This window comes from Python bivittatus, unplaced genomic scaffold (assembly GCF_059951505.1).
Source record: "Python bivittatus isolate LINGU-HERP-01145 unplaced genomic scaffold, Pbiv_v1 ctg000330_np1212, whole genome shotgun sequence".
NCBI lineage: Eukaryota > Metazoa > Chordata > Lepidosauria > Squamata > Pythonidae > Python > Python bivittatus.
In genome coordinates this window covers 38,813,720-38,840,972 of record NW_028277058.1, presented here as the reverse complement: position 1 = coordinate 38,840,972, position 27,253 = coordinate 38,813,720, and the positions used below count along the sequence as shown (strand labels likewise).

The following is a 27,253-nucleotide window of genomic DNA, read 5'->3' as shown; positions in this document are numbered from 1 at the left end:
AAACAATCCCCATTTAAACACTGCAAGATACTACAATATCTGCGCCCGTTTTCCTTGACTTCACGTCCCGCCAAGTCCCGAATGCGCGCTATCCTCGAAACAAACTACAAGCCCCAGAATCCTCCAGTGCTCAACACCTGCAAGCCGCGTCCCGCCTATTTGTGGAAGTAGGAGGGGTGTGCCGAGAGAGAGAGATGAGAATGGAACGAGGGGCGGACGCGCCGGCTGCGCCGAGGGCTACTTCGTACGCGTGGGATTGCTCTCAGCAGCCGCTGCCCCCCAGCAGCCGAGGCAAATGGGTTCGGCTGAATGTCGGGGGCACCGTTTTCTTAACCACCAGGCAGACCTTGTGCCGCGAGCAGAAATCTTTCCTCTGCCGCCTGTGCCAGGGAGAAGAGCTGCAGTCAGATCGGGTAAGCCCCCGCGCTTTACCGACCCGCAAAGGAGCGGCGTTGTTTTGCCAACACGTGAGCGTTTTCACTTCGCCTAAACCGTGGGGCGTGGAGAGCGCCGCGGGTCCAGAAGAGGCGAGGGCGATGAGGGGCTCTTTGTTTCGGACGATCGGAGCGCTCTCAGGAGAGATCTTGCTAAGGAATCGAGCGTTCCTCTCGCCTCGCGCACTTTTCGAGTCGTGCCCATCAGCCGGAGTCATTTTTTGCAAAGTCACACTCGCATGCCTCCTTCGTGAACGCAAAGTTGGCCAGGGGTGCAAAATTAATTTCCGGAGACTCGATTCTCCTTTTCCTCCCCGCCCCCCCTCCCCCATTTCTCAGGGGTTTGGGAGCTTTACGGAGGAACGATAGTTTTACCGCTACGCTTCAGCTAATTAAAGAGCGAGGCAAGTCCTATGGAAGCATCTGTTTTCTGGCGGGGGGCATCTGTCTCAGCCAGTGTGTCTCAACCTCCGCAACTTAAAGATGTGTGGACTTCAACTCCCAGAATTCCCCATTTTCCAGAATTCTGGAAGTTGAAGACCACACTTCTTAGAGTTGCTAAGGTTGAGAAACACTGGTCTAAACAGGGAAACTGTGTTCTTAAAAGCCTACGCGCGAATCGCTCTGCTGGTTGAAAAATGCGTACGCGGAGAAACTCCGGCTTCTGCTTTGCACGCGAGAGCTGATGAAATTGGTCGGCGGAGATAATGTTGCTGTTTGTGGCCTCTTATCTCAGAAGTGCGCGGCTTCCTGGTAAAAGAATCGACGAAGAACCCTGAAGACGCCAGCTGCCGGCCCGAGGGGCTGGTTCGCCTCGGAGAAACTCTGCCCAGTCCTCAAACGGCCGCGCGTGTACGGTCGTCTCTTCCTTTCCAAGACATTCCTTGATGTAACGTGGGTCATCTGTCAGTGCTTCCAAGAGTTTATCTTGAGGCTTGGTGCAGCTTTTCTGCGGCTAATGTAGTAGTGGGCAGTCATTCAACAACTTCATCCGCAGGATGTTTTTGTTTTTTGTTTTAAAAGGAGGAGAGGCGGAAAGCTCAGACGGAGCAAGGGCCGTTGATTTCAGGGTTATCCTCCGAGGACATGCATACAGATTTCAGCCTTCAAATAAATGTTATGATAGGATCAAAAAGTTGCTGGCTTTGGACAACACGTTAGGCTAAAATGTGTTCTGTGGCTCAGTGGCTGGATTTGCACACAGTGTGAGGCTAGGCTGAGATGTGCTTTAGCACACTGGAGGAGTCCAGCCATAGTGATAACACATCTTGTGAGCCAGATTGTCAGGTAAAGCCATAATAAGGTTAATTAATTTAGACACAGCGTGTTCTGTGAACTCAGCAGTAACATTTTATTAACCCACGTTGAGTGAATCAGGCAGTGCGTTGCAAACTGAGTATGATTTATGTAGGATTTAGTTTGTTGGGTAAGCCTGCCAATTTGATTAATTCAGTAAAGCACATTAAATCTGCTTTATGACTATAGCCTTTGTTTCAGCATTGTTTCAAATTAGTCAATATCATTTGGAGGAAGTACACTATTGGGCCTGAACATGCACACACATACAATGGGGGCCGTGCCATATCCTCCTATTTTTCTTGGCAGCTTTGCTTTGCCTTTTTTCCCCTCTGATCATGGAGATACATGCAATTTGTGTTGACTTTCTTTGTTTTGCAAACTTAGCCATTGTGTCATATACAACATAGTTTATGGTGTAGCACAAGGCAGGAATGAGTTCATTATATTGGGGTAGTGCATTTATTGTTTAAGAAATATTTAAACACCTCACAGCTTAAATATCTTTAACTTTATTAACTCTTTGCCCTGAATCTTCTATTTAAGTCCATTTAATGACTTAGGGTTCCCATAATATGACAGAGAGACAAAAACCTCTTTTGCTGAGTGTGCATAATTTTATACATACTTCTTCCTTTTTTTGTCCATTTTTCCCCAACCAAAAAACTCTCCAAGATTCTTTCTCTTTGGAGGGCTGCTCCAGATTTTTGTTTGATTACTTTTTACAGTGTTTTTTGAGATACAGCAGTCATAGGTGAACAGTGTAGCTGTGTAATGCATTTGATATTGGCAGTACAATTTGTTTTATCTTTTTCCTGGTCGATGCTATCTTGGGATGTGTCTCTTGCATATCTTCACACTTTGTAGTGATGTCAAGATCTGTTTCTGACCAGTCATTGCCACTTTATCTCATCAATATGTTTTGTGTGTGTTTAAAACATTTGACTTTTTTTTGGTCCCAGTTTGTATACTTTTATGCCTTGTAGTAACTCCCACTCACTCTTTTTGGAGAAAAACCTTGAGGTCAGTTTTTTCTTTACCACTCTGAGTAATTTGGTGTCAGCAGAACTGGTTACCGTACTGCTGATTTCTAAATGATTCTCACTGGTTTAACTTCAGGGCTTACATAAGAAGCACAGGTCCCAAGGCAGCTCTCTGGGGAAACACAACTGTTTGTGGAGTCCTTGGGGTACTCTGAGCTTGATTGTTTTCTTGCAGGCATTTCATTACCCATCTAGATAACATCTTCAGTGCTAGAAGGGAGCGGGGTTTGCTCTCTGTTTATATACAGTAGCTTGCCCTGCCAGTGTTGGGGGGGGGGTTGTTTTTTTTCTTGGTAGTTCCTAGATTAGGCTGTGGTTTACTGTTTGATTGTTTATCTGAGTTGGTAGTTCCTTGATTAGGGTATTGTTTATTGCTTGATTGTTTGTCTGGTGCTAATCCTGGTGTTAATCCCTGTTTATCTGGGTGTTGATTGCTGATGAGGAGGTGTTTTGGTCTTTTTGTTTCCTTTTTATTGTCTCTTTTGAATAGTGTGTAAATGTTGTTTATCTCTATGTGCCTGTTGGTGGCTGACTTGTCTGAATTCCAAGCTTCCAGGAATTCCCTCGTGTTTTGAATTTAGCTTGGTCTAAGATGTTGAAAGTTTCCCAGCTGAAACTATGGTTAAATCTGTCCATGTGTTGTGAGATTAAGAAGTTTTCATCATGTCTTCTGACTGCTAGTTGGTGTTTATGGGTGCACTCTGCTAGTCTTCTACCTGTCTGTCCTGCCCGTCCTTACACTGTACGTTGTAGATGACTCCTGTTCTTTCTTCTTGGGCTACTGGGCCTTTTGGTTTACTTACGATGTTTTGGAGGGCTTTAGTTGGCTTGTGTGCTACAGAGATGCCATGTGGTTGTAATAGTCTTTTGGTTGTTTCTGAGACGTTTCTGATGTATGGCAGTGTTATCCTTTTCATAACTTATGTTGGTTGTGCTGTAGTGGGTTGAATGGTCAGGCACTTTTTGATAAAGTTGTGTGGGTATCTGTTTTGTTGGAAGATGTTGTATAGGAGGTCTGTTTCCTTTTTCTGCTGTTCTGGGTTGCTGCAGTTTATACCCCTTCATTATGTTCATACCTCTGTTTATACCCCTTCATTATGAAAACTGACCGCTAATTCTTTCTCTCTGCTCTGTTTTTAAGCAGTTAATGATCCATAACAATGTTTCATTTGTTATTGCTGAAGACTAAATTTATTCAGAGGTTTGGGTGAGGGACTGTAGTGAAAAGTTTTTTGAAGATCCAAGTAACCAAAGAACTCAGAAAAGCTAGTGAAATGTGGCTTGTTTGGTTCTTTGCCTTTGCTTTAGGATGAGACCGGCGCATATCTCATAGATCGAGACCCTACTTATTTTGGACCTATTCTGAATTTCCTCCGGCATGGGAAATTGGTACTGGATAAAGATATGGCTGAGGAAGGTAAGTCTTCAGATCTGTATGTTCCAGAACCCAGGTTTATGAATATCAGGGTTGTTTGTGGCGGGCAGTGAGCATAATTGATTGCTAAGGGCTATTTATTGACGTGCCTCTACAATACACTTGACAATACTCTTCTCTCTGTGTGCTGTTGTTTAAAGTCATATTCCATGACAGTAATATTCTGATGGAACCTTAAGAACATATTAGATCTTTTCTGGCTACACGATCTTTTTCATAAGTTTGAATGCTTCACATAATTTCTGAGGGAAATGATTCCCATCTTCTAGAACAGGAACACAGAATGCTGCCTTATACCAAGTTAGACTATTTGTCTATCTGACACAGTCATATTTATACAGTAATAGGGTGCCTTCAAGGTCCTTTTTACCGACCCAAGGGCCCAGTCTTCCCACTATTGTTTCTGTTGTTAAAAATGGGTAATATGGTTTTCTGCCATTTTTGAATAAGAAAGACACAAACTATAAGATAAATCTTAAGATAGACTTAGCATAGTTAAAAAGCAAAGAGACACCCTCAACTGCCCCCAAATTATGTGAAAAATTATCCAATATTGATTTTGCTCACATCTGAGATACAGCCCTGCCTATTTTTCACACTATCTCTGCCCTTTATGGCCCATAGCCATCCTGCATAAAATATTAAGTGTAACCCTGATTGTCAAAAATTGCCCATCTCTGGCTTATGATGACTGGATGCAGGGGGTCTCCCGGGTTCAAAACAGAGTCTGTCTTAGCCTTGATGGAGAGACCAGTTGTTAAACCCAGGGGATGTCTGGATGAAAATCAAAGGTTTTACCATGGAGTAAATTATTCCTTTCCTTATTTCTTAATTAGTTCTTTCCTTGCCTTTCTTCCAACAGGTAGAGATGTTCTTGTTCACGCTAGGATTTATATTGGTTTTGCTACTAAGGCAGTTTTAATTGATTATGTATCTTTTTTTCCCTTATAGCTGTTTTTAATTGTCCGATTTATGCATAGTTATTCTGTTTTTATCTTTATTTTTATAATAAAGTTGCCTAGAAGTGCCATTTTGGTGAAGAACTCTGGATAACAAAAATTTTAAAAATATGGGCTGCTTAGTTATTTCACCTATCTAATGGCTTACGACTTGGTATCTCATTGCTGGGCTGTATTCTCTAAATAACTCTGCTAAGATGTCAATATCTTCAAAACATTTTCTCTTATCATCCATGAGAAAACTTTACTTTTTGGCATATTGCCTGAACTAGCAAACTGCCTTAGCTTAGCGCTAATGCCTGCACTAGTGCAGGAGGGGGAGGTATGTTCAAGAGGAAAGAAAAATTGCAGATTTACTGAATAATTCATGCATACACAAACCTGTCCAGTCATAATAACTAGCAATCACTATAACCAACTCTCCTGTATATTACATCTCCCTTAAAAAAAAGTTCACCAGTACAACATACAGGGGTACTAGACCAAACCAATGGTGTATCTCACATATTTGACACTTGTTTGCTGCTGACAGCCAGGTTGGTCTAGTGGTCAAGGTACCAGGCTAGAAATCAGGAGACTCTGAGTTCTAGTCGTGCCTTGGCCACAAAGCCAGCTGGGTGACCTTGGCCAGTTGTTCTCTTTCAGGCTGATGAAGAGGGAACTAGCATGCCACTTCTGAAAAATGCTGCAGGGGGTGGTTGCTGGGAGTTAAAACTCACTTGAAGGCATATTTTTCCCTCTGTCGCTGCTGTGTGGCACCACCCACCAAACAGGGGTGCCTCTGCGCTTGCTGCTGGCCTCCTTGTCGTCTTCAGCTGCACCCCCCTGTGGCCTGCACTCAGGATGGACGCCCCCCCCCCCAGTACTCTACTGGACACTAAGCTAGCAGTTGAACTGGGGTGGAGGAGAGGAGAGGAGAGCCGGGCCAGGCTAGTTTCTTACAAAATAAGTGGGTGGAATAGTGATTATATACTTTATCTCGAATCTGGGCTAGAGAGTGACTTGTTTTTATAATGAAAGTTGGGGATTCCTACTTCCCTGCTTTGGGATGCCCATGTGGATATTGTCCTCAGCCACCATGACCTTGCTGAGTGGGGTTGAGGCTCTGAACTTGAAGACAATATTAAAGAGCAGGTTTATTTACTTACTACTGTAGGGTAAGTACAAAGCTGATCTGGTCCTTACTGTACTTTGGCTCCACAGTCTATTTTAAAATGCCTGCATTCCATTAATGCAGTTCTGTGTACAGAGAATGAGGAACAGGCCAAAGAGTTCATCTGAAGGATGATGTGTTTTTACCCTTGCGAATACACTGGTATTTGGGTATTCTAAATATTTAGTTTTCATGGCTTTGTAAAAGGCAACGTCTTTCCTTCAAAAATGTCATCCCCCTTTTGAATGCTCTGCACTCTATATTCAGAAATCCCAACAGTCAGCTTCAGATGGCAGATTTTGATGACACCTCTTGTTTTTGATACTGATCAGCTAATTAAACAATAGAGCTAACCATCCAAAATAGATACAAGCAATAATTTCCAGCGGTCAAAGAAAAGTACAAATGCTTAAGTGGCAGTAAGAAGTTGAGGATAGTGGAAGGGGAAGAGGAAATGTGCTATTGGAAGCTCCGTCTTACAGTGCTTTTATGTTTTATTTTTGACTTTGCTTTTAGTATTTCCCTCTCATATATCTTCTAATTTTTAACATAAGCTTGAAAAATGTAAAGTGACTATATGCTTATAGTAACGTTTTTTTTCCAACTTAAAAAAAAAGATGCTGATCAGATAATTCACAGCATTACACCATCTTCAGTTTCTCTGCCCTGACAGTTTCGTTTACTTGTGGGAGTAGGTGGCAATGGTGAGAGTACTTGCCTGAATTATTCAAAGCACAAATTTCTTATATTGCAAAAAAGGAGTAAGAATGGGGTGGGGGGAGAATTGACTGACTGAGTTCAGACAACACTACACTAGATTAAAAGTTCAGTGTGTTATAAGAACTCAGTCACATGTTATGGAAACCCATGTTTGGTTTATTTGTTTGGGGACATGTTATGTGCAAACAAAAATTATGTCTTGGTAACCTGAGTTTAGAATTTAGTATGTTATAGGAAGCCAGCCAATCAGTCTTGAGTAACCCGAAGTTACAGCATTTTATTCTATCCCTATTCAGTTCTGGGTGGTTTACATGGGAGGGGAAGGAAAAGAAAGGAACAGCAACATCATTTTAATGATGATGGTAGTAGCCCTCTGAGGTGATTGAAAAAGAAATTGCTTCCTTGTTCCCCTCCCCACAACCTTTGGGCTTGTGCTATACTTTTTGCTTTGTTTATTAATGTATTCATCTAGTTTTGCTAGAGAAGGAAAGTAACATATGGTGAAGACCAAGTTTTCCAAATAAGGCATCAGGTCCAAATAGATTCTTCTGGTGAATTACAGAATGCTGGTTCCTAAGCGCAATTCTGGTTCCTCAGTGTGTTCATTAAGTGCCTAGATCCCCCATGCCTGCTGCTGAAATGCATCACGTGTGTGCCTCTAGGGAAGAGACGAGAGAGGATGCAAATAATGACAGGTGAACAAAATGGAAGGCAATATTTTATTTGCTTATGTTGCAGTAAGGAGTGGCATTTCATGCCAGCTTCCCTTAGGCCTGTGTTTCTTAATCTCAGGAACTTTAAGATGTATGGACTTCAACCCCCAGGATTCCCCAGCCACCAGTTGCAGCCTAGTCCTTGATATTTTGGTCTAGAAATCCCATAATTCCCTAATATTGCCCTTCCGTCTGGGCTGATAATTCCAGTTGGTGGATATTGATATTGTGATAAAAACAACAACAAAATAGGTCCAGCAAGTCTGTAGTCTGGCTATCACTGGACTAGAGCTAGATAGTGGACATGTCTGAAGATTAAAGTATTTCTGCATGAGTGAAATACCTGTACGCTTGGCGGTATAATCTGGTTGGTTGGTTAAGGCTTCCCAGAGGGTGGCATGTGGGCTGGGTCCAAGCAGTGGTGAATTCATCCTTGAAAGAGGGGGTGGTCCATCCTGTGCTTAAGATAGTGGCTCATCCTCTCCTCAAGAAGCCATGCTGGACCCAACTGTGTTAGTTAATTTCTGGGCTGTCTCGTCTTTAGGGAAATTCGCTGAGAAGGTGGTCAGGCTGCAGCTTCAAGGGGCTCTTGATTAGGTAGATTTCTGGATCTCTTCCAGTAGGGGTTCAAACCTGGATACAGTATGGAGATGGTATTGATTTCACTTCTTGACTTATGGCGGGACTGGCATGGAGGTGGTGCATCCATCTGATTTCCTTGAACTCTTGGCAGCATTCAATACCATTGATCATTATATCCTTTTGGATGGTTTAGGGGTTGGGAATGGGAGTCATGGTGTCGCGCTGGTTTTCTTTCTTCTTGGGCCTGTTCAAGTTGGTGTTGTTGTGGGGGTGTGGGAAGAGATCTAGCTTCAAGGCTCTTGCTTTGTGGGATAGCTCAAGGCTTGATTCTCTCCTGACATCTGTTTAACATCTGTGTGAGACAGCTGGATGGGATCATCCATAAGCATGCAGCTGGATGTACATCTCAACACTGGGCCCTCCAAATGATACCATCAAGATTCTGCCTTGATGTCTGGAGGCTGAAGGGACCTGGATGAGGGAGAACAGGCTCAGACTCAACCCTTGTAATACAGAGTGGCTCTGAATTTTAGGACTATCTAGATCTGGAGACTTTCCATCTTTGTTTCTGGATAGAGTAGCACTACCCCAAATCTATCCGGAGTGCAGTTTGGTGGGCTTCCTAGACTTACAGCTCCTGTTCAGAGAGGGACTTTGCATAGTTCCACTTAGTACACCAGTTGTGCCTATTTCTGAATCAGGAGGCTCTCCTCATAGTCATTCATGCCTTAGTCACCTCACAATTGGATTACTGCAATGCATTCCACGTGGACTGTCCTCAATGACCTCTTAGAAGCTGCAGCTGGTCCAGAATGCAGTGGTGCAAGTAGGATAGATCTCTTCTTTACGAACTACGCTGATTAACAGTGAGCATCTGGGTGCAGTTCAAGATGCTGGTTCTCACTAAAAAGTCCTTTGTGGCACCAGGCTGGCTAATTTGCAGGACTGGAAAATAATCTCTGATTATTTCTGCTCTTCTGGTTAGATCTGCTAGGGTCCAGTTAGATCTGACATGGTTGACAGTGTTCTGTTGCTTAGACAGTGTCATCTGGCAAGACCCAGGAGTTGTGCCTTCTCTGTTATTGCCCTACCCTTTGGAACAAGATTCACCCCTGAGATTTGGTTGGCCCCACCTAGCCTGCCTTTCAGAGGACATTAAAAACATGACTCTTTCCCCAGACAGTGGGCCAGTATAATCCTGTTGGCTTAATTTTTCCCAGCACTTAATGCCCTTATGTTTTTATATTTTGTTTTTATTATTTTTTTCATTATGTCATTTTATATGGACTTAATTGTTTACTGATGAAGTACACTGCCCTGAGTCATGTGCTGAGTGGGAGGCTTTATAAATCAAACTAAGTAAATAAATGAAAATTTATTCTTAAACCATCTGTCAAGTTTGCTACGCTGTTTTTCTGATAGGCAAGATTTCTTCACATTTACAGTACAAATGGGAAATTAGTTGTTTTTGATGGTTGAAAAGGCTTAACTCACTGGTTGGATCTATGCATCAAGCTAAGCCAGAATTTTTTTTAAAAAAATTATAGTGTATCGAACAAGCCAGGATAGCTTAGTTTGAATATAATGCTTGGATCTAAACAAGCTCTCTGTATGTTTTATTATGCATGACTTAACGACCATCTTTCATTTACTATATTTACCCAAAAAGAATCTAGCATTCTTCTCAAAAAATTACCTGTGTATGTAGTACATTTTCTGAGAGTAGAGCTGCAGAGGAACTATCACTGTTCCCGTATAACTGTTGAACATGAGCAAATGAGTAGGGGCGCAAAGTGTCTGAATAGGCATGTTAATCTAGGTTAGCCTTGATCACCTCTTTCATGTAAAAGGTGAATATAATAGAATCTCTCTACCCATTTGCTTATTTAGTTTGTTCATTTGTTAGGTTTATATCCCACCTTTCTATCAGGAGCTGAAGGTGGAATTCATAGCACTCTGGCCTCCCATTTTTCTCCATAACAACCATTCTGTGAGATAGTTTAAGCTAAGAGACATGTATACACGTATGTGAATATGCTACATGCAGAAACTTGTTGAGGGAAAAAATACACTCCAGGATTGGTTTCAACAGGAGTTGGACAATGAAAAGGATTTTTGTTTATATTTTTATCTTTTTAGGGATGGGATGTTCCAGAATACATTGGAGCAATTTGTTGTTCTTATGGGCCACACCAATCCAGGGGATGGTCCAGCGGTTTTCAGAAAGTTGATCTTCTGGAACAGGAAATGTTTGTGATATGCCTGTCATCTCAAATTCAGGTTCATCTCCCTTTTGGGTAAATATAGAGTTTTCTTTTGTGTTAGAAAAATCAGCTAAATAAGAAAGTGAAGCCTGTTGAGGTATCCTGAAACTTGCTATGAATAGGGCAAGTAAGAAGGAGCATGCTAGTACCCACCCTTGTTCTATTTACTCAGAAGTTCAGCTCATCATGAAGAGGATGTCAATAATGGGAATGGAGGGATATGTCTAGAGCTATTACATTATATTTTGCTGATTTTCTTCATGGGTTGCTGGAAGTGTGTTTTAAAGTTATTGAAGATATCTAGAGCTTTCTAAAGCTATTAGAACTTTGTGCTGGAGAACTAGAAACATCTATTTTTTATCTCTTTCTATCTAGGAATGTTATGAGTGAGCAGCCAAGTATCTTCTTTTGTTGCTCTCTTTATTTCTGTTCTCTCTTGCCTGATTGGAGGAAATCAGGAAGAACAGAGCTCTTGTCTCCTCTCCTCTTCCTCTTCCTCTATCACCATGAGAATAGAAAGCTCAAAGAAGCAAGCCTTCTATCTGAGCATGCTATTTCCTTAATAAAAATGTCCCTTTGAGTCTGAAGTAATTTTTTCCAGATATTTTTAATGGGCTTGGTTCTACTCACATGCACATATTCTACTAAATATAGACTCACTGAGCTGGAGGAACTCGAGAATTTCCCCTACACTTTGTTGCCTAATAATTATTTATACAGTATTAAGTGCCTTGCTATTGAGAATGGTTCTGAGAAGAACATTCCAGCATTCTACTCATATACTTAGAAATATTTTTTCTCATGTTTTCTCTTTATCTCATTTCATACAAGCTATTGAGATACCTGGTCTTCTTTCAAACTGAGGAGAAAGGAGTGATAGAGAAATGCTGGTTAATTTATTTTCTTTTTGCAAAAATATAACAGTTAAAGATATAAATGGGCTGCCAAGCTATATTCCTAAAATATGAAGCTTTTGGGTTTACTAAGCCTGGGGCTTGGCAATGAGGATAATCTTATGTAAATGGAAAGAAATTTATCCTCCTGATACCAAGGAATGAATTCAGAATATGAACCTTATCTATTTTTTAAAAGTTTTTTTGTTCTAAACATGAGAAGATAAAGCAATATGTTTCCATATGGTCTTGACTGAATAATAAGCTTAAGGATTGAATTCTATATTGATACTAAATGAAAAATATATGGCTCTTTCTTTTTCTTTTCCTTTAACTAGTTTCCCCATATTTCCTTTTTATTATGTTCATTTTAATCACCACCATGTATGTATTCTTTTTCTCACTATATACCACTACTATATTTTTTCTGCTGGTGCTGTAGTTGCTTGTATTCTATTATTAATAATTAAAAAATTAAAAGGAATGAAAGAAAAATAGATACATTGTGCAAATGTGAAACTAAGAGAAAGAATGTAATAGATGTGAATGAAGGTGGGTTAATCTTGTTGAGTGGAGTTGATAAATAAGTGTAGAAGATTGAAACTGTAGGTTTAATTATTAATGAAAGGGCTAAAGTGTGTCAGAAAGTATGAATTGGTAGCATTCGGTAGCTGTGAATGCTCATGAAAGTAGGAATCCGGAGTAATTCTGAACTGAGTGATCTTACAAATCTAATACATTTGATTTGATTTGATTTGATTTGATTTGATTTGGTGAATGTTACATTCCTATGACAAGGGAAGAAGCAAGCTTAATTTTGCCAAAAGTTGTGCAACATTCTGTTGAAAGTGCTTCTGGAGAAAAATTACTTGATTAGATGACTTGAATGAATGGATGGGAATGAGCTAAACATTGAGACCATTCAGAGTTCCAAAACTGAATGAAAATGATGATTATTGGGTGCATGTCTGCTTAGAAATACGTGCTTGTTTTGAATTTATGGTTTATGTTTTAGTCTGTTCACACGTACACATGGAAAAGGAATGAACGTCAGTCTAAAAGCATAACTGATTTGTTTATGATGAGAGATGGAGAGAGTTAGTGAGCAATAGAATGATGAGAGATTCTGAATGTGGTACAGACATTACTTGGCAGTTTCAGATTGCTTCTTGGAAAAATATGGGCATGGAAAGAAAAAAAATGTGAAGGAAATCAGAATAGAAGCAGAGGAAGTGGACAAAGAATCATAGAATTGTAGAGTTGGAAGGGACCATAAGGATCGAGTATGATAATCATGTATGAAAAGGTATTGGAAGATAGATTAGTGTTCTAACAGAAACAATGAGAAGTGGACATAAATTTGAGGTGGAAGTTGCTTGAAATAGAATGAAAAGAGATATTTACCTTATATCACAGATGTATGTGGAAGCGTTAAAATGGGAAGTATGAAAAAGGATGCTTGCTGGAATGAAGTGAAAAAAGGCTGTACATGAGAGAAAAAAATCTTTATAAGAAAATGTTTCCTGCAAAAAAATGACACTGAGAGAAATGTACTGCATAATACATATAGACAGAAGAGGATGGTTGAGAAACTATAGTCAAATAGAGCAAGGAATGGTTAAGATTCAGAGGCAGAGAAAATGCAGAGCAATCTTGGTAGAATAATAACTGAAATGTTTTGAAAAGGGGTATGTGAGGTTAAGCAAGGAACTCCAGTAAAGGGAATGGAATTAAAAGTAAGAGTGATGAAATGATTTGGGATGAAGTGAAAATGAGGCAATGCTGGAAGGAATATTTAGTGATTTGTATGGTTATGATTATGGTATGTTGAAGTGTAAATTGAAACAAATGCTTTGTTGTGCTTTAAAAAACACTAGAGAATGTTTAGAAATCGTAAGGCTGCATATATAGGTTGCAAAACGGGAGAAATGTTAATATATGGCTCTGATTTGCTAATGGAGTGTTCTGCAACTTTAATGTTGCTGTGAAGACAGAAGATCAAATAAATTACAATATTGTTTCTCTATACAAAGGGAAAGGTAGCAGGAGTGGATGCAAAAAGTACAAGGATTAGTTTTTTCTGTGCCTGAAAAAAGATTTTGCAGAATTCTGATAGAAAATGTACAAAACGTGACGGTGAGGAAATCTTGAGAAGTGCATTGTGTTTTTATATCTGGCAAAGGATGTGCAGACCAGAGTTTTAATCTTCAGTAAGTCATTGAAAAATATACACATATGAAAGAATTTATTGTATATTTGATTTAGAGAAAGTACATGATAAAGTAAATAGACTTGAATTTTGAAACCTTCCGCATAAATATAGAGTTGACGTTATTTACTGAATACGGTAAGAGCAGCGTATGATGGAAAGAGATCCTACATGAGAATAAGTGGAATGCTTAGCAAATAGTTCAACACTGAGCAGGGAGTAAGATTAGGTTGTTATCCCCTTAGTTGTTTAAAGTATTTATAGTAATAGTATAAGGACTGCGTGTGGTGATGTTTGAGAGTGCTTGGCTAGGGACATGAATGTACCTGTACTTTTGTATACTGGTGTAGTTGGTTGAGAATCTTAATTATTTAAATACAGGTAGTCCTTGAGTTACAATGACAGTTGGGACTGGAATGTCCATTGCTGAATGATGTCATAAAGCGCAATGTCAGGTGACCGCATCACTTGGAGACGGCAATCCCGGTAGTCTCTGTTGCCATCATTAACTGAATCCTACCAGTTGTTAGGCGAGGACACCCCGATCCAAGCCATTCCCAGCTTGGTTCCTCCCAGCCCCGAGCCTCGATATGGTAAGGGACTGCCTCCTCTGCCTCCCCTTGAACTCCCCCACTCACATATCTCCCTCTCATCTCTGCCCTTTTGGCCACCCGCCTACCTGCTACTGCCAACTGCCCCCACAACCATACCCTGCCTGCCACCATCCCCACCACACCATGCGCCACTACTGTACTGGCTGGGGCCTTCTTTGCGTCGCCTTCTTTCATGCTGGTGCCACCATGGTTTCTCTCACGCCCCACCCAGAGCCTCCATTTGCAAGCCAGCCAGGGCCTTCTTTTGCAAAAGAAAGACCCAGCTAGAAGGATTGTAAGTCTCTTTGTTCAGTGCCATTGTAATTTCAAATAGTTGCTGAACAAATAGAGGTTAAGCGAGAACTACCTGTAGATTGTATGATGCAATGAGAAGTATTGAACTGAAAATTAATGTAAGATACTTTTAGTTGAAAAGAAAAATGGAGTAAATACGGCATACATAAATGGCCAAAAGCTAGAGCAAACAGATGAAATAGTGTGCCTTGGTAGATGGGGAAATAATGGAGAATTTTTAAGATAATGCAAATACCAGTAGAAAAGTGGTGGGTCGTGGTGTTAACTGTTGCAAGAAGTGAATTTGTTGAAGAATCACAAAATGACTCTATAAGAGTATGCTTCTGCCCTCTTAGCTGTGTGAAAGTTAGAACTGAATATGTGAAGACAAACATAATAGTAAGTTGAATGCAGTGGGAATCAGGTACTTAAATGCAAGAAGAGATGGAGTCCAGGATGAATGGGTGCTGAATGTATGTGGATTGAATGGAAAAGTCAGTGACCAGTACAAAAGTGTGTTGAGTAGTATAATAGGGTAGAATGGACAAAACAGACAGCTTTTCAGGTGAGATGGTAGCAGGGGAACCTGGAGATAATTCTATAGAAGGCTACTTTGGAGGAGTTGACTTTTGGTGAAGGGATATTTAAGAGGTAATATAGCCATTTTCAAATATTTGAAGTACCTTCACCTTGTTGATAAAACAAATTTGCGTTGTTGTTGTTGTTGCTGCTTTAGAGCCAGCAATTTGAAATACAAATAAGGCAACTTTGAATAAACATTTGAAGGAGTTTTCTGATGATGCAAGCTGTTAAACAGTGCATCTGGCTGCCTTATGGAATTTTAAGAGAGGCTATATGGCTATTTTATTCCTGATGTTATATCACTCAATTTCTGTATTGGTAAAATTTGGTGATCTATTGAGATCTATTTCAGTTGTATGTTTCTGTGATGATCTGATTCTCTTAAATCAAGATTGTCTCCTCATTTTGCAGCAGGCAAGATTGTGGGAAAGAGACACACTTGTGTGCTCACTCCAGTGTTGGTGGATAAAGTTCTGTTTCCAATGTCACATGGTTTCTTCTTTAAAAATTCTGGATTGTGTGCATTTGAACAGAGCCATAGACCTAAGACATACATTTAGTATTAAATATGTCCCAGTATGTTAAATTAGAATTATTCTCTTATGTGATTTTTCATTATAGTCTTGCCTTTTCCCCACAGATCCTGATTGCCTTTCCAAATTTGATCTCTCTAAAAAACATTACACTCTTGCAGCATATAATTCTGATATGAGTTAAGTTCAAGAATTGTCAAGTCTTCTTAATTTAATAATGTTTATATGTTTATTAATATTAGTTGACAGTGAGGTTGCTCAGTACTTAGTGTTTTATTTATGCTCTCTGCCATTATTATTATTAGGAGTTCTGGAAGAAGCGGAATTCTACAACATTGGGTCTCTAATCAGACTAATAAAAGACAGACTGGAGGAAAAGGATTACACTATAACCCAGGTGGGTTGGGAAATGTCAGAATCATATTTGAGAGAAATGGAGGAACAATAAATGTTACAGAACTGGGAATAAACAAGTCAGTATTTAATTCTTAAAGCAGGGACTAATTAATTCAGTTAATTTTTAGGTACTTGTTACTCTGTCTTAATTATACAACTGGAAAGGATGAAAGAATGATTCCTGAAAATCCAGTCAGTATTTTTTGGGGGAAGAAGTTCATATCTGGGAGTGGTGAAAAGGCAATAGTCTTAGCTCCTGGCCTTTGACTGCTGCTATGAGAGAGGTGAGAAGCTGGAAAATCTCCTAGGATTTCACGTATTAGACTACTTGTCCATATATTTTCTATTCTAACTGGCAGCAACTCTCATACAGTACTGCAGCTTTCCCCAACCATGTGCCTTCCAGATGTGTGGGCACAATTTTAGTTTTAGTCCCAAATGATCAAAGCAATATGGGCTGGGAATTCTGGGAATTGAAATCCCAACCCATCTGGAGGTTGCTGAAATGAGGAAGTCTATACTTCTAGATCCCTTTTAACTGGAGATAATGACTAAACCTGTGAGGCAGATTCTACTTTTTATTCTCATGTATCATCTACTCAATGTTTCCTTGCCCCAAATCTGTGTGTGAGAATAGTGCAAAATGCTTCATCTCAAACCATTTTCATGCATGAAACTTCATGCTCCTCTCCTCCTTTCAAGTGCAGAACTGCTCGCTCTTTTTGTCTTATAATGAGTCACATCATTCCTGCACCAGCATTACCTACGTTGGTTGCCAGAAAACTCTCTGCATTCTTCGTCCCTAGCTCAGCCCTGCCAGAAGATGTTCACTTGGTGAGCTACAGCTCTTCTCTCAGGGCATCTAGCTTTTCAATCTAATCACATATATAGATGTTCCAACAACCAGCAATTGCTTCTGTCTTTGATTGCTATAGCATAGAGTTCTCTCCACCAGGACCCAGTATTGAGGGTGGGAAGCAACTCCCTGGCTTTGTTTACTAAGAGAAAATCTACAGAGGTAGACAGGAAAGTCCATGCTGATATGGTCTGTTTTTGCTTGTCCTGCTTCTTCTAGGTGCCACCAAAGCACGTCTACAGAGTGCTGCAGTGTCAGGAGGAAGAGCTCACACAAATGGTTTCTACAATGTCAGATGGGTGGCGCTTTGAACAGGTATGCAAGATTATGAATATAGATTTCCCAGTGTAGAATTTGATAGTGATTTCAGAATCTTCAAGAGGGTTTTTTAATGGAATATGCAGTTATGCTTCACTTGTGCATCTGTCTGGCTCTTATATGGCTCTTCTCGACCAGATACAAAGAAGGAAGAAACATGATAATGACCTAATAGCCTCTATCAGTCAATTTTTTCTATTTCTGGCTGTATACCTGGAAGTAAGCTCTACTAAACTTTATGGAGCTTACTTTTTAATAGATATGTGTTGTCATGCAAGACACTTCATGTAATCTTGTGCTTGATTATTGGAATGTCCCACTGCTTTCAGTGCTTTTTAATTAGTACAGGTAACATTGCAGGCATAAACTATGAATTGATGATACTCCCAAATCTTAGGCTACCATTATTCCCAAGAAGAATTTTATACTTAGTCTTGGATACACAAGAAAAGTTAAGATGAAATTGTATTGGTCTGTTACTGAAGACATACAGTCACCGAGCTCGCATAGAGATAATACACATCAGAGACAATAGATATTATAAACCATAAACCTTAAATGGCTATACATCTGCCAAAATTAATCTTGTGCAATATTTCTAGCTCAACCTTGTTACCTATTCCTTAGAGATAAATGGATCACTGCCACAAACATTTCTTGCTTGTTTTGCTGGATGTTTCAGATCCTAGACAATTCCAACCTTAACTGGAGTTTGAGGGGCAATGTTCCTTAGCTCCTTTTCCTAACCCTGCTTTGTTATATCTCTCTTGGATTTTTAAAAGGCAAAAGCTTTTCCTTTAAAGAAGGGGAGAGGCTGGGGGGATCCTATTTTGCTACATGCTATAGTAAGCATCCTCCCTCGGGAGGATCTTGCCTGGGAAAATCTGCAATGCCATGCAACTGACAGTCTGGAGTGCTGTGAAGACAGTTTGATTTCAGAAAAGTAACAGTATGTATGTATGTATGTATGTATGTATGTATGTATGTATGTATGTATGTATGTATGTATCTATGAAATTTGTATGCTGCCCATCTCCCCCAAAGGGTATACTTAATATGGTTTAAATGCATTATTTTATTTTTTTTAAATTGGGTCATTCTTTTTCCATTCTGTTCCTATTTTTTAAAGGGACAAGAAACAGCTACTTTGTGGAAGCTCTTTAAAAAAAATTCCTACATTTGAAAATTTTGAGTGGAAAATGACAAGTTGGTAGACTCTATTCATTGCTATTCATTCATTTCTATGGCATAATAAAAATCTTTTGGCAGATTGTGCTTTTTGGCTCTGCTGAAAAACATGGTGAATTTCTTTTGCCACATACAGACCACCGTGGAGGATACCTGTATTAACGTTAGTCTTCTGCACCAGTTCCAGGATATTTGCCCTCTTCAAACGTTCTGTTCTTTTTCAGACCAGAAATGTCCTCAGTTTTGCATCATTTGGCATAACAAGCATTCATTTATCTCTTTCTACAGTTAGTGAATATTGGGTCATCCTATAATTATGGGAATGAGGACCAATCAGAATTCCTGTGTGTCGTCTCGAAGGAGCTGTGCAGCTCACCCAGCGGCCTTTGCCCTGAATCCAGCCGGAAAGTCAAGGTTAGGGCAATCCTTAACATCCTGAATTTTAAACGACCTACTTTCTCAACTGCTTATCTTTTCAACTATCAGATGGCAAACTTGTTAAGACTTGCTCTTTGTTGTACCCTATCATGTCCAATCTAGTTTCAGAAATGTTTATTTCTAAGCTAACATTCAGAATCAGTGTTGACACTTAACCAAAGTTATTGGTGACCAGAATCCCAGTTGGAGGATGCATTGGAGTTCCAAGAGTGCAGAGATTTGCAATTGGTCCATGTTCTCTACCGTTTAAAAACAGTCTTTTTGGGGAGATTGAGGAATATATTGCACTCTTTTCATATGGAGAGATGGAGCTGAATTACATTTTGATGCCTATTTCTTTTGATAGATGTGAAAATCCAAAATTCAGATAAATCCATAGTTCGTTAGAATTGCAGGCATTTTGCATACTCCTGCGTGGCATTGTCCTCAGTTTTCTGTTACCTGAGAATCCAGAGTGAGGGATTTTCTGGAGTGAGGTGATTTGCCTGAAGTTCTTAATTGACAAAATATTAGTTGCATCATATATTTACAGTGCTTCATGTGCATGATCTAGTTCAGCAAAGGTAACATGATGTCCTTGATCCTGTGCCTGAGATATATCTCTTGACCCTCAGCAGGCTCCCTGATCCACTTAACTTTTCAAAAAAATTCTTTTAATTAAAAAAATGAGATGGGAAGCTGAAATATTGCAGGGCAAAGCAGATATTTTCAGGAATCCCGTTTGGTCCTACAAAAGATTTTAGGAGGCATCTTGTGGGAAGATGACCTTATCTTCTGGTAGTGGATGTTTTATGGTTGGCAATGTCCATTATAGCAGCCATTTTTTGAAAAGGCTAGCCTTCCCTGGTATCCGTTGTGCAAAAAATGCCCACAACATGCTTTCGAAATTCCAAGGGTGCTTTCAGACTCAAAAGGTTGCTTATCCCTGATCTAACTGTAACCCCTATAAATAATAGTGTAAGATAAATCTATATCATTACTGCTCCTTTTAGCTGGGCTGGCTGAGATGATGGGAGCTGAAATGCAACCTGGAGCTAGCTGATTGCAAATGTTAGACATGATCTGGGGGACTTCTTTATTTTAAATTATTCTCTCAGCCTTTGGGCTACACTAGTTATCTAAACCCAAAGCTGAAGTTCTTTTCCAGAGCCTTTTTCAAAGGAGGGAGAATCATCTGTTTCCTGTTGATGGTATTTCTGTTCTTCTGTTGTTCTCTCCTTTGGTGCTGCCTGCTGCAACACAGAACACTGAGGAAGGTCCAGAACAAGGAGAGCAGAAGGATGAGGAGCTGCACCTGCAAGAAGTTGAGGAAGGGCAGGAGGAGGCCCCCAAAGCAGAAGAGGAGAAAGGTGCAGCACATCTTTAAGCAAAAAGATGACCAAAGTCATCAACTAAAGGGTAAAGCCATCTGCTCTTTTCCAGCACAAGCTGGTGGTGGAGGAGCTTCAAAGGAGGGTGCATGGAGTGCCTGCGTGGGCATCAAGCAATACACAGAAGCCTAAGGCTGGTGAGAGGTGGGGGAAAACTCTGCTTTTGGCAGCTCTTGCATTTTCGTCTAAACTGTTTATTTTATACTAAATTTGTAGCAAGCTCCAGCTACTCAAGATTCCACCAATTCTCTTTCTTCTTGTGACGTTTTGGAGGCCTTTTACTTTCTGTTCTTTCCATTCCCCCTCCCCCTCCCGGTAATGTTTATTTCTTTGATTGCACTTCCAATCCTACCTTTTCCTCCATGAGCCAAGAATCCTGCATCGTAGCCTAGTTTAGACTTTTCTCTCTGGGCCTCTCCTCCCATTCTGTTTGGTAAAGACAACACTTCATCTGCACCATCACGCCTTTTACGTGTGACTTACCCACCACCTTCCTTTTTCTTGGACTCTTTTGCTAAGGTGGTGGTGTCTGGACTGAGGCCATCCTGAATTTGTCTTCCAGAATAAGTCTCATGATTCTGAGAGAAGGAGTATCACAGTGGAAGATTACATGCAGGAGGAGAGGAGCTGTGAAATGACTTCTGAACATACGAAGCTGCCTTTTAAAAAAATGAATTGGAGCTTGACCTTTCAGACTTGGCTGTATCTTTTCTTATGGGTAGTATCTTTCCAGGGTCTCATATGAGAGTCTTTTGTACCTCTGTTCCTTGAGATCTTTTTAACTGGAGAAGCCAGAGACTGAGTTTGGTTCTTCTGCATGCCAGGTTTGTGCTATGCTTTTGGCAGCTATTCATCCTTCCACTCCGCCCTTATATTGTTACTTACATTGTGATCTAAAAGAAAAACCAAAGTTTCATCCTGCAAAAATCAGTCTGTCTTTGCTGAGGATAAACTCTGCAATCTGCAATTCATTTAATATGCTTAATTCTGATTATGATGCTGAAGAATGAACAAACAGAATGACCTGGGAAAATTGGGATGGGGCAAGAGCAATCAGGGAGGGACTGGAAACAGGAGAGATCTACATGCTGAATTTTCAATAGGGCACTGAGGGATAGCGTTGTACTCCATTTATACGTTACTTGGTGCTCACCAAATTCCTTGCTGTACCTTTTTAAAAGGTTCTTTTAATTTAAGAAATAAGTGAGAAGCTTGCATGCTGCAAAGCATCAGCCATAAGCAAATCTCCTACTCTGCCTCTGTGCTCCCCATGATCTCCAAAGGCATTCTTAGAAAATGAAATGATGGATGGCTCTAGACCTTGCTGTTCTTGTTCTCTGTGGTTGGAGTTTTTAGTAATGAATGACACCCACCATGGCCACTATTTTGTGAGAGTTCCTATAACATATTCTCAAAATGTGCCTATTTGTCCCCAAATGTAAGAGACTCCTAATATCTCCATCTTCTCACCATGTTTGTTACTCAGCTGCATCAAGGCACCTCCTATTTCTTGCCAATCTTGCTTTTACCTTCAGTGAAGCCAGAGTGTTCTGTAGTGTGATATCTCCTTCCCAGGCTTGGAAGGGTTTTGATGTTGCTTCTGCTACGAAGATTGTCTCCTTTCCTGCTTGAGCCCTGCCTGCTCCAGAGAGTATACTGCCTGTCAGCTGTTAAGCATTCCCTCTACTTTGGCTGTTTTTCAGCTCCAGATTTTTATTTTTCCTTTGGCCCTTCCCTTCCCTTTTCTCTTTCTCCTGTAAACTCAGCAGACCTCCTGCTATGGCCACCAACAGCAGTCTGTTGTCTGTGGAAGTATCTCCCCAATGGCTGGGGCCAAACCAGAGCTGGCCTCCAGTGGCACATCAGTGCACGATCTTGTTTCCTCACTGTCCTCTCCCAAGAGGCTTTGGCCAATGTCTCAATTACTGAGTTGGTAGCTATATGCTATGCAGCCACTGTTGCCTCTCTGGATTGGGCCCCATACCAGTGACCAACCATCCCGTTGGCAAACTGGGGGACAAAAAGAGCAGGATACCCCATTTTGGGGTTTCCTGACTGGATTCAAACATGGAAGTAGGCAAAAGGTACAGCTCCTCTTCTCCCTGCCCCTTCTAGATCTTCATAGGGGAAAAAGGCAGACAATCAAATGAAGGGGTGCCCAGTTCCCACCCCTTATTGTACATTGTACTCAGGTATCTCCCCTCAGGACTGGTCAGATGGGGAAAAGAGGGAGTTGTCTCTGGATGAGGAAGAACAAACAGTCCCCAAATCCATCAGATGCTTCCAAAAAATCAGATTTTCCTGAGCATCTCAGTAAAGTCTGTAAGCCTCTTGGCCTGAAGGAGCCAGAACTTCCTACTCCCTCATATCTCAAGACATTCAATCAAGTTCTTGAAGTAGAATATGATTGTGAGGGCTGGCTCCTCCATGGCCATGAAACCCCATATTTCCCCTCAGGCTGCCCTAGAGTGGTTCAGACCTCTACAGTGGATGTCCCCATGGCAGATTTTATTTTTAATTTCACCAAGATGTGGTAGATAACCTCAGATACCCTGAAGACAGAAAAATGAGATCCTCCAACACAAAGCAAATATGGTCACATTCCTCGCTATAAAAACCACCTTCTTATGAGGGAGGAAACAAAATTTACTGTTTTATAACCTAAAAGTATTGGACCTTGATCAGCTACTTTTCATCAATCTTATTATGAATATTGTTACAATTTGGAAGATGGTTTAGAAAGTATTTGGCAGTTCTTGATTGTGGAAGCCATGTCCTGATTCTTGGTACTTGAATCTTTTCATCATTCTTTGATCTTCTCCTAGTTTTTGGCACATCATTGCTTTAGTCTACTCAGTCACGCTGTTGTATTTCTGCACACCTAGGTGTTTATTTTATTTATACATTCGATTTATTCTCCGCCCATCTCCCCCCAATGGGGAACTCTGGGCGGCTCACAAAGTATATAATCCTAACAGTGACTAACAACTGTTACAATTACAAATCTACAGTGCTATATGTGACCAGCAGTGGTCACTAGGGGGTCATCCGGGCTTTTCCTCCTCCGTAGATTTTTCTCGCCGCTCGCATCGATCATTGCTCGTGCTGGTTGCATTCGGAGTTCGGCCAGCACCGGTATTTTGCTCCCCCGCACAGCACTGCCAGTTCCTCCGGTCTAAACGGGAGTCCCCATTTATCTACTCACCGATGGAATAGCTTTCCAACTGCTGGGTGAGCAGGAGCTGGGACGAGTGACAGAAGCTCACCCCGTCCCACGGAGCCGGGCCCAAACCGCTGGAGTGCCGACCATTTCTGACTGGCAAACTCCAGCGTCATTAAGCCCTGCGCCACCGCATCCCATGGTGTTCATGTGGACTGTATATACTTCATTAAACTGAGTATTCATCATATAGTTCATTAAGCTCATTATCCATCATGATCATTAGAAGAGGTCATTTGCTGGCCATATATACTACAGAGTGTATACATTCAACTGAAACATCAATTCTTTGTGGATCAGCTAGCCCAAACTACTCTTCCTGTACACCCTTGCTACCTCAGTCATGGCCAAGGCTTCTGTTCTATGATCCAAACAGAAAACTGGGTCCAAATTATCTCAGCAAATCCCACTGAGAAAAGGAGGAGCTCACATAAGGTATGAACAACTAGCTAAGGCTGCTGCTTTCATGGTGGATTTTTAGCCAGAGGTATGGTGGTCATCGTTGCCACAAGGAGGTAATAGTGGCTGAAGAATAGAGTACCCTAGCTCCGCTGTAGGAAAACTGTATAATGAACTTCTTGTATGCCGCCCAGGGTCACTTTTTCTGAGGTGAGCAGCTATATAAATTTGCTAAACAAACAAACTTACTGTGAAGGTCCTTTTTCTACAGTGGGGATAAGGGCATCCAACCCAACCTGATATATTAAAAAGGGAAAATAATATTTGCCCATAGTCTAATGTCTATATTGTTCATATGTTTCTTAAAAAACTTTTCCCCCCTTTTTGTGGTCTGGAATGTCAGTCCACAACTGGAAAGGAGGTATACTCTTTTATAGGAAGCAGTGTTAAACCTTTTCTAGCTTTTCCTATGGGATGAATAGGAAGGAAATACTCTCTTTAGAATGCAATGTCTCCACTGTAAGAAAGGACCTTCAGTGGTAAGTCAAATCTCCTGTTTCTATTTCCCTACCTGATAACCTTAAGACTACAAACTTAAATTTGGTATTCCCAAGAAGCCAGATTTTGAACCAGACTCTAGATGCCAGCAGCAATCCAGTACAGATTTAAGTGCTCTTAAAACCATTGATTTCATTTGGAATCAAAATAGAGAATATGATAATTAGCCTTACCATTTGAGGTTTTCTAATACTGTCTGGCTAATTCTGTAGGAAGAAGATTGTTGTTAGTCTTTTGTATGGAAGTACCCATACTTGTCCTCCTCTTGATGTATCTCCTTGTCTCATGGGAATAAACTCTTTGCTGATGAGCAACACTGGCCTCTTCCAGTGGATTGGGTTTAACTCATAGGTGGGCTTTGTCTTTTGTTACAAAGGAAGGATCAAGACATCCTTAAGGCCCAGCTCACAAAGGCATCCCTTCTGTGATCATCTGCAATGGGAGGTCCTAGCAGAGGCAGGTCTCTTCATCTTTTGATTCTGCAGGAATGTCTTGGCTCTCTGCTGTGGCCTGAAGGTCATGTAGCCTTTGAGACCACTGGTGCTCTGTATTCACCTGAAGCTACTACTATTATCCTCTCTCTTGTATCCTATTCATTTGTTTTCTCCTTCTCGCTTCTCCTGCCTTTTGCCCTTGTTCATCCTTGCAACTTTTTTAAGCAGTTACAAATCAGGTGTCTCAGGATATGATGCTAACGATGATCAATCTCTCTTTTTAAAGTTGACTTTTAAGTCTTTATTTTTGTACTGTTATTTAAAAAAAAAACAATGGAGTGGGTTGTTACAATAAGGTGAAGTATTGTATTTTTTTTACTTTCTAAGCAGCACCTTCTAATTGCTGCATGTTCTGCTATTTGGCAAAATATTGGATTACTTTTTTACCCTTCTAGTATTTTTGGGAGATGTGGGATGCACTTTCAAGAACTTACTCCTCATGGCCCCAAAAGTTGACTTTCCATGCTGTTATAGCTTCCCCTGCTGGGGAGAACAAAGTAAAGCACACACAACCATAGTTACTCCTTTTTCTAGCCTTGCAGGTTTCAGGCTTGCTCAGTGGGGGAACAGATGAAGTTCTGGAAAGGACCTCAGAAGTTTTTAACAATGAATATCCTGCATCCTGCTGCAAATGACAATCCCTGTTCTTTGTGGGCAACCATCACTATTAAATGCATTCTAACATTTTGGCATGCAGGAATGTCCTTGCAGTATGAAGGAGAGGAAGCACAAAGAGATGCAATCTTTCCATATTTGCTCTTTGTTTTGCATATTGTGTTTCTCAAGTGCCATTCCCAGCTGCAAAGAGCAGCATAAGAAAATATGTTACATTCTGTAGAAAGAAGCCAGCTGGAGTGTTTCTCCTTTGGTAGATATGCTGCTAGATGGAGAGCTTGGCTTGGGTTCAAATGGCAGTTCTTCCTTGGGAGCAGATCCAATATACCTTATGTCTTTAGATTAAGGAGGAGAGCTGAATCCTTCTTGAACAAGACCTTATTATTCCTGAAAGAGGATCACTGAGCAGATTGGCTTGGTGTGAACTGCACCAGATTTTACTGAAACACAGAAGTGTCTGAGGGGAAGGACAAGGACAAGGGATAGGGGGACAGAATGATAAAAGCAACCTTGTGATGCAAGGTTGTACTGCTTTTGTACATGTGTTGTGGCATCATACGTACGTACAAAAGGGTAGACCTTGCAGTGTAGTTTGACTTTTGTCATTCTGATGAAAACAGCAAGCTATGGCAGATGTTGCTGCTGAAACATACCCCATGAAGATCTAAAGGCAGGCAAACTGCAAGCTGACAAACATTTCATTTTCCTTCTAAATCTCCTGTTGCTGGAGCAACTTTTCCAGCCAGTGATTTCCCAGGCCTGTTACAATTCATTAGCTTTTCCAGATTTGCCATCTGGTAAGCAGAGCAAGGGAGTGGGCGGCAGGAACTCCAAGAGAACAGCCTAGAGAAGGAGGAACTGCTTTTATTTTCTTTATATGCACACCATCCAGTGGAAGACCTGTTCAAAAGAAAGCATTTCCATATGGGCAGCTTTAAAGATACACGAATGTCCTCTAGCATGCAACTAGCCAACCCACTAGGAAGAAGAAAACGGGTATGACTGTGACTTAACCATTTCCCAGCAATAATGTTGGCTTGATTCCACCTGTCCCACCAATTTCACCTTCTGTTTGTCTTGCAGATGCCATCTGTGCAGCTGTTGGGAGATACCCTTTTTAAAAATATCCTTATGAAATAGCCCTTTTCTGGCATCAGGAGCAAAAATGCATAGTAGGGAGATGGAGATATGTGTTCTCTAGTCTTGCCCCTTCCAGCCCATTGTGTGATTCTGCTAAATTTCTGTGGGATTGGGCATGGTTCACAAATCTGGGTTCCCAGTTGCACAAGTGTAACTATGTTTAGCTAAATACTATTCTCACTCACATTTTCTCCATCAATCCAAAAAGATCAGGCGGAAGGGAAGCACATACATTCTTCCCTACACCCATTCTTTCTCGTGATATTGGAGGAGGGCTAGTAACAATATTCTAATGGATGAGCATCTGCCCTTTGATACACTTGAATGCATGTGTTTCTGCATGCACACACAGCCACCTCTGTACATGCTTCATTTCAATACTCCAAGAAATATTATAGCCATTTATGTAACTCAACAAGACGACAAATTTTACTTCTAATATAAAGCCACATGTTTACTATGGAGATACCCATAATTCTGTTAATTGAGACAATAATTATAAAGTTGTGTCCAAGGATGCTGTGTAATAACTCCGGAATAAATTTCACTGTCTCATTA

The 27,253-nt window shown here is 40.8% G+C and overlaps 1 protein-coding gene across 2 annotated transcripts; it reads left to right on the top strand.

Moving 5' to 3' along the window:
- The first annotated feature begins 194 nt into the window (after nucleotides 1–194).
- Nucleotides 195–27,253, top strand: KCTD17 (potassium channel tetramerization domain containing 17). Of its 2 annotated transcripts, none has more exons than XM_088141060.1 (7): nucleotides 195–413; nucleotides 4,082–4,190; nucleotides 16,009–16,100; nucleotides 17,175–17,270; nucleotides 18,750–18,875; nucleotides 20,143–20,248; nucleotides 20,322–27,253. In XM_088141060.1, the coding sequence occupies exons 1-7, from the start codon at nucleotides 195–197 to the stop codon at nucleotides 20,399–20,401; spliced, it is 828 nt and encodes a 275-aa protein (XP_087997186.1). In that variant the 3' UTR covers nucleotides 20,402–27,253. The 2 variants fall into 2 exon arrangements, with proteins under 2 accessions (XP_087997186.1, XP_007421077.2); XM_007421015.3 differs by having other exon boundaries at nucleotides 20,143–20,297; nucleotides 26,639–27,253.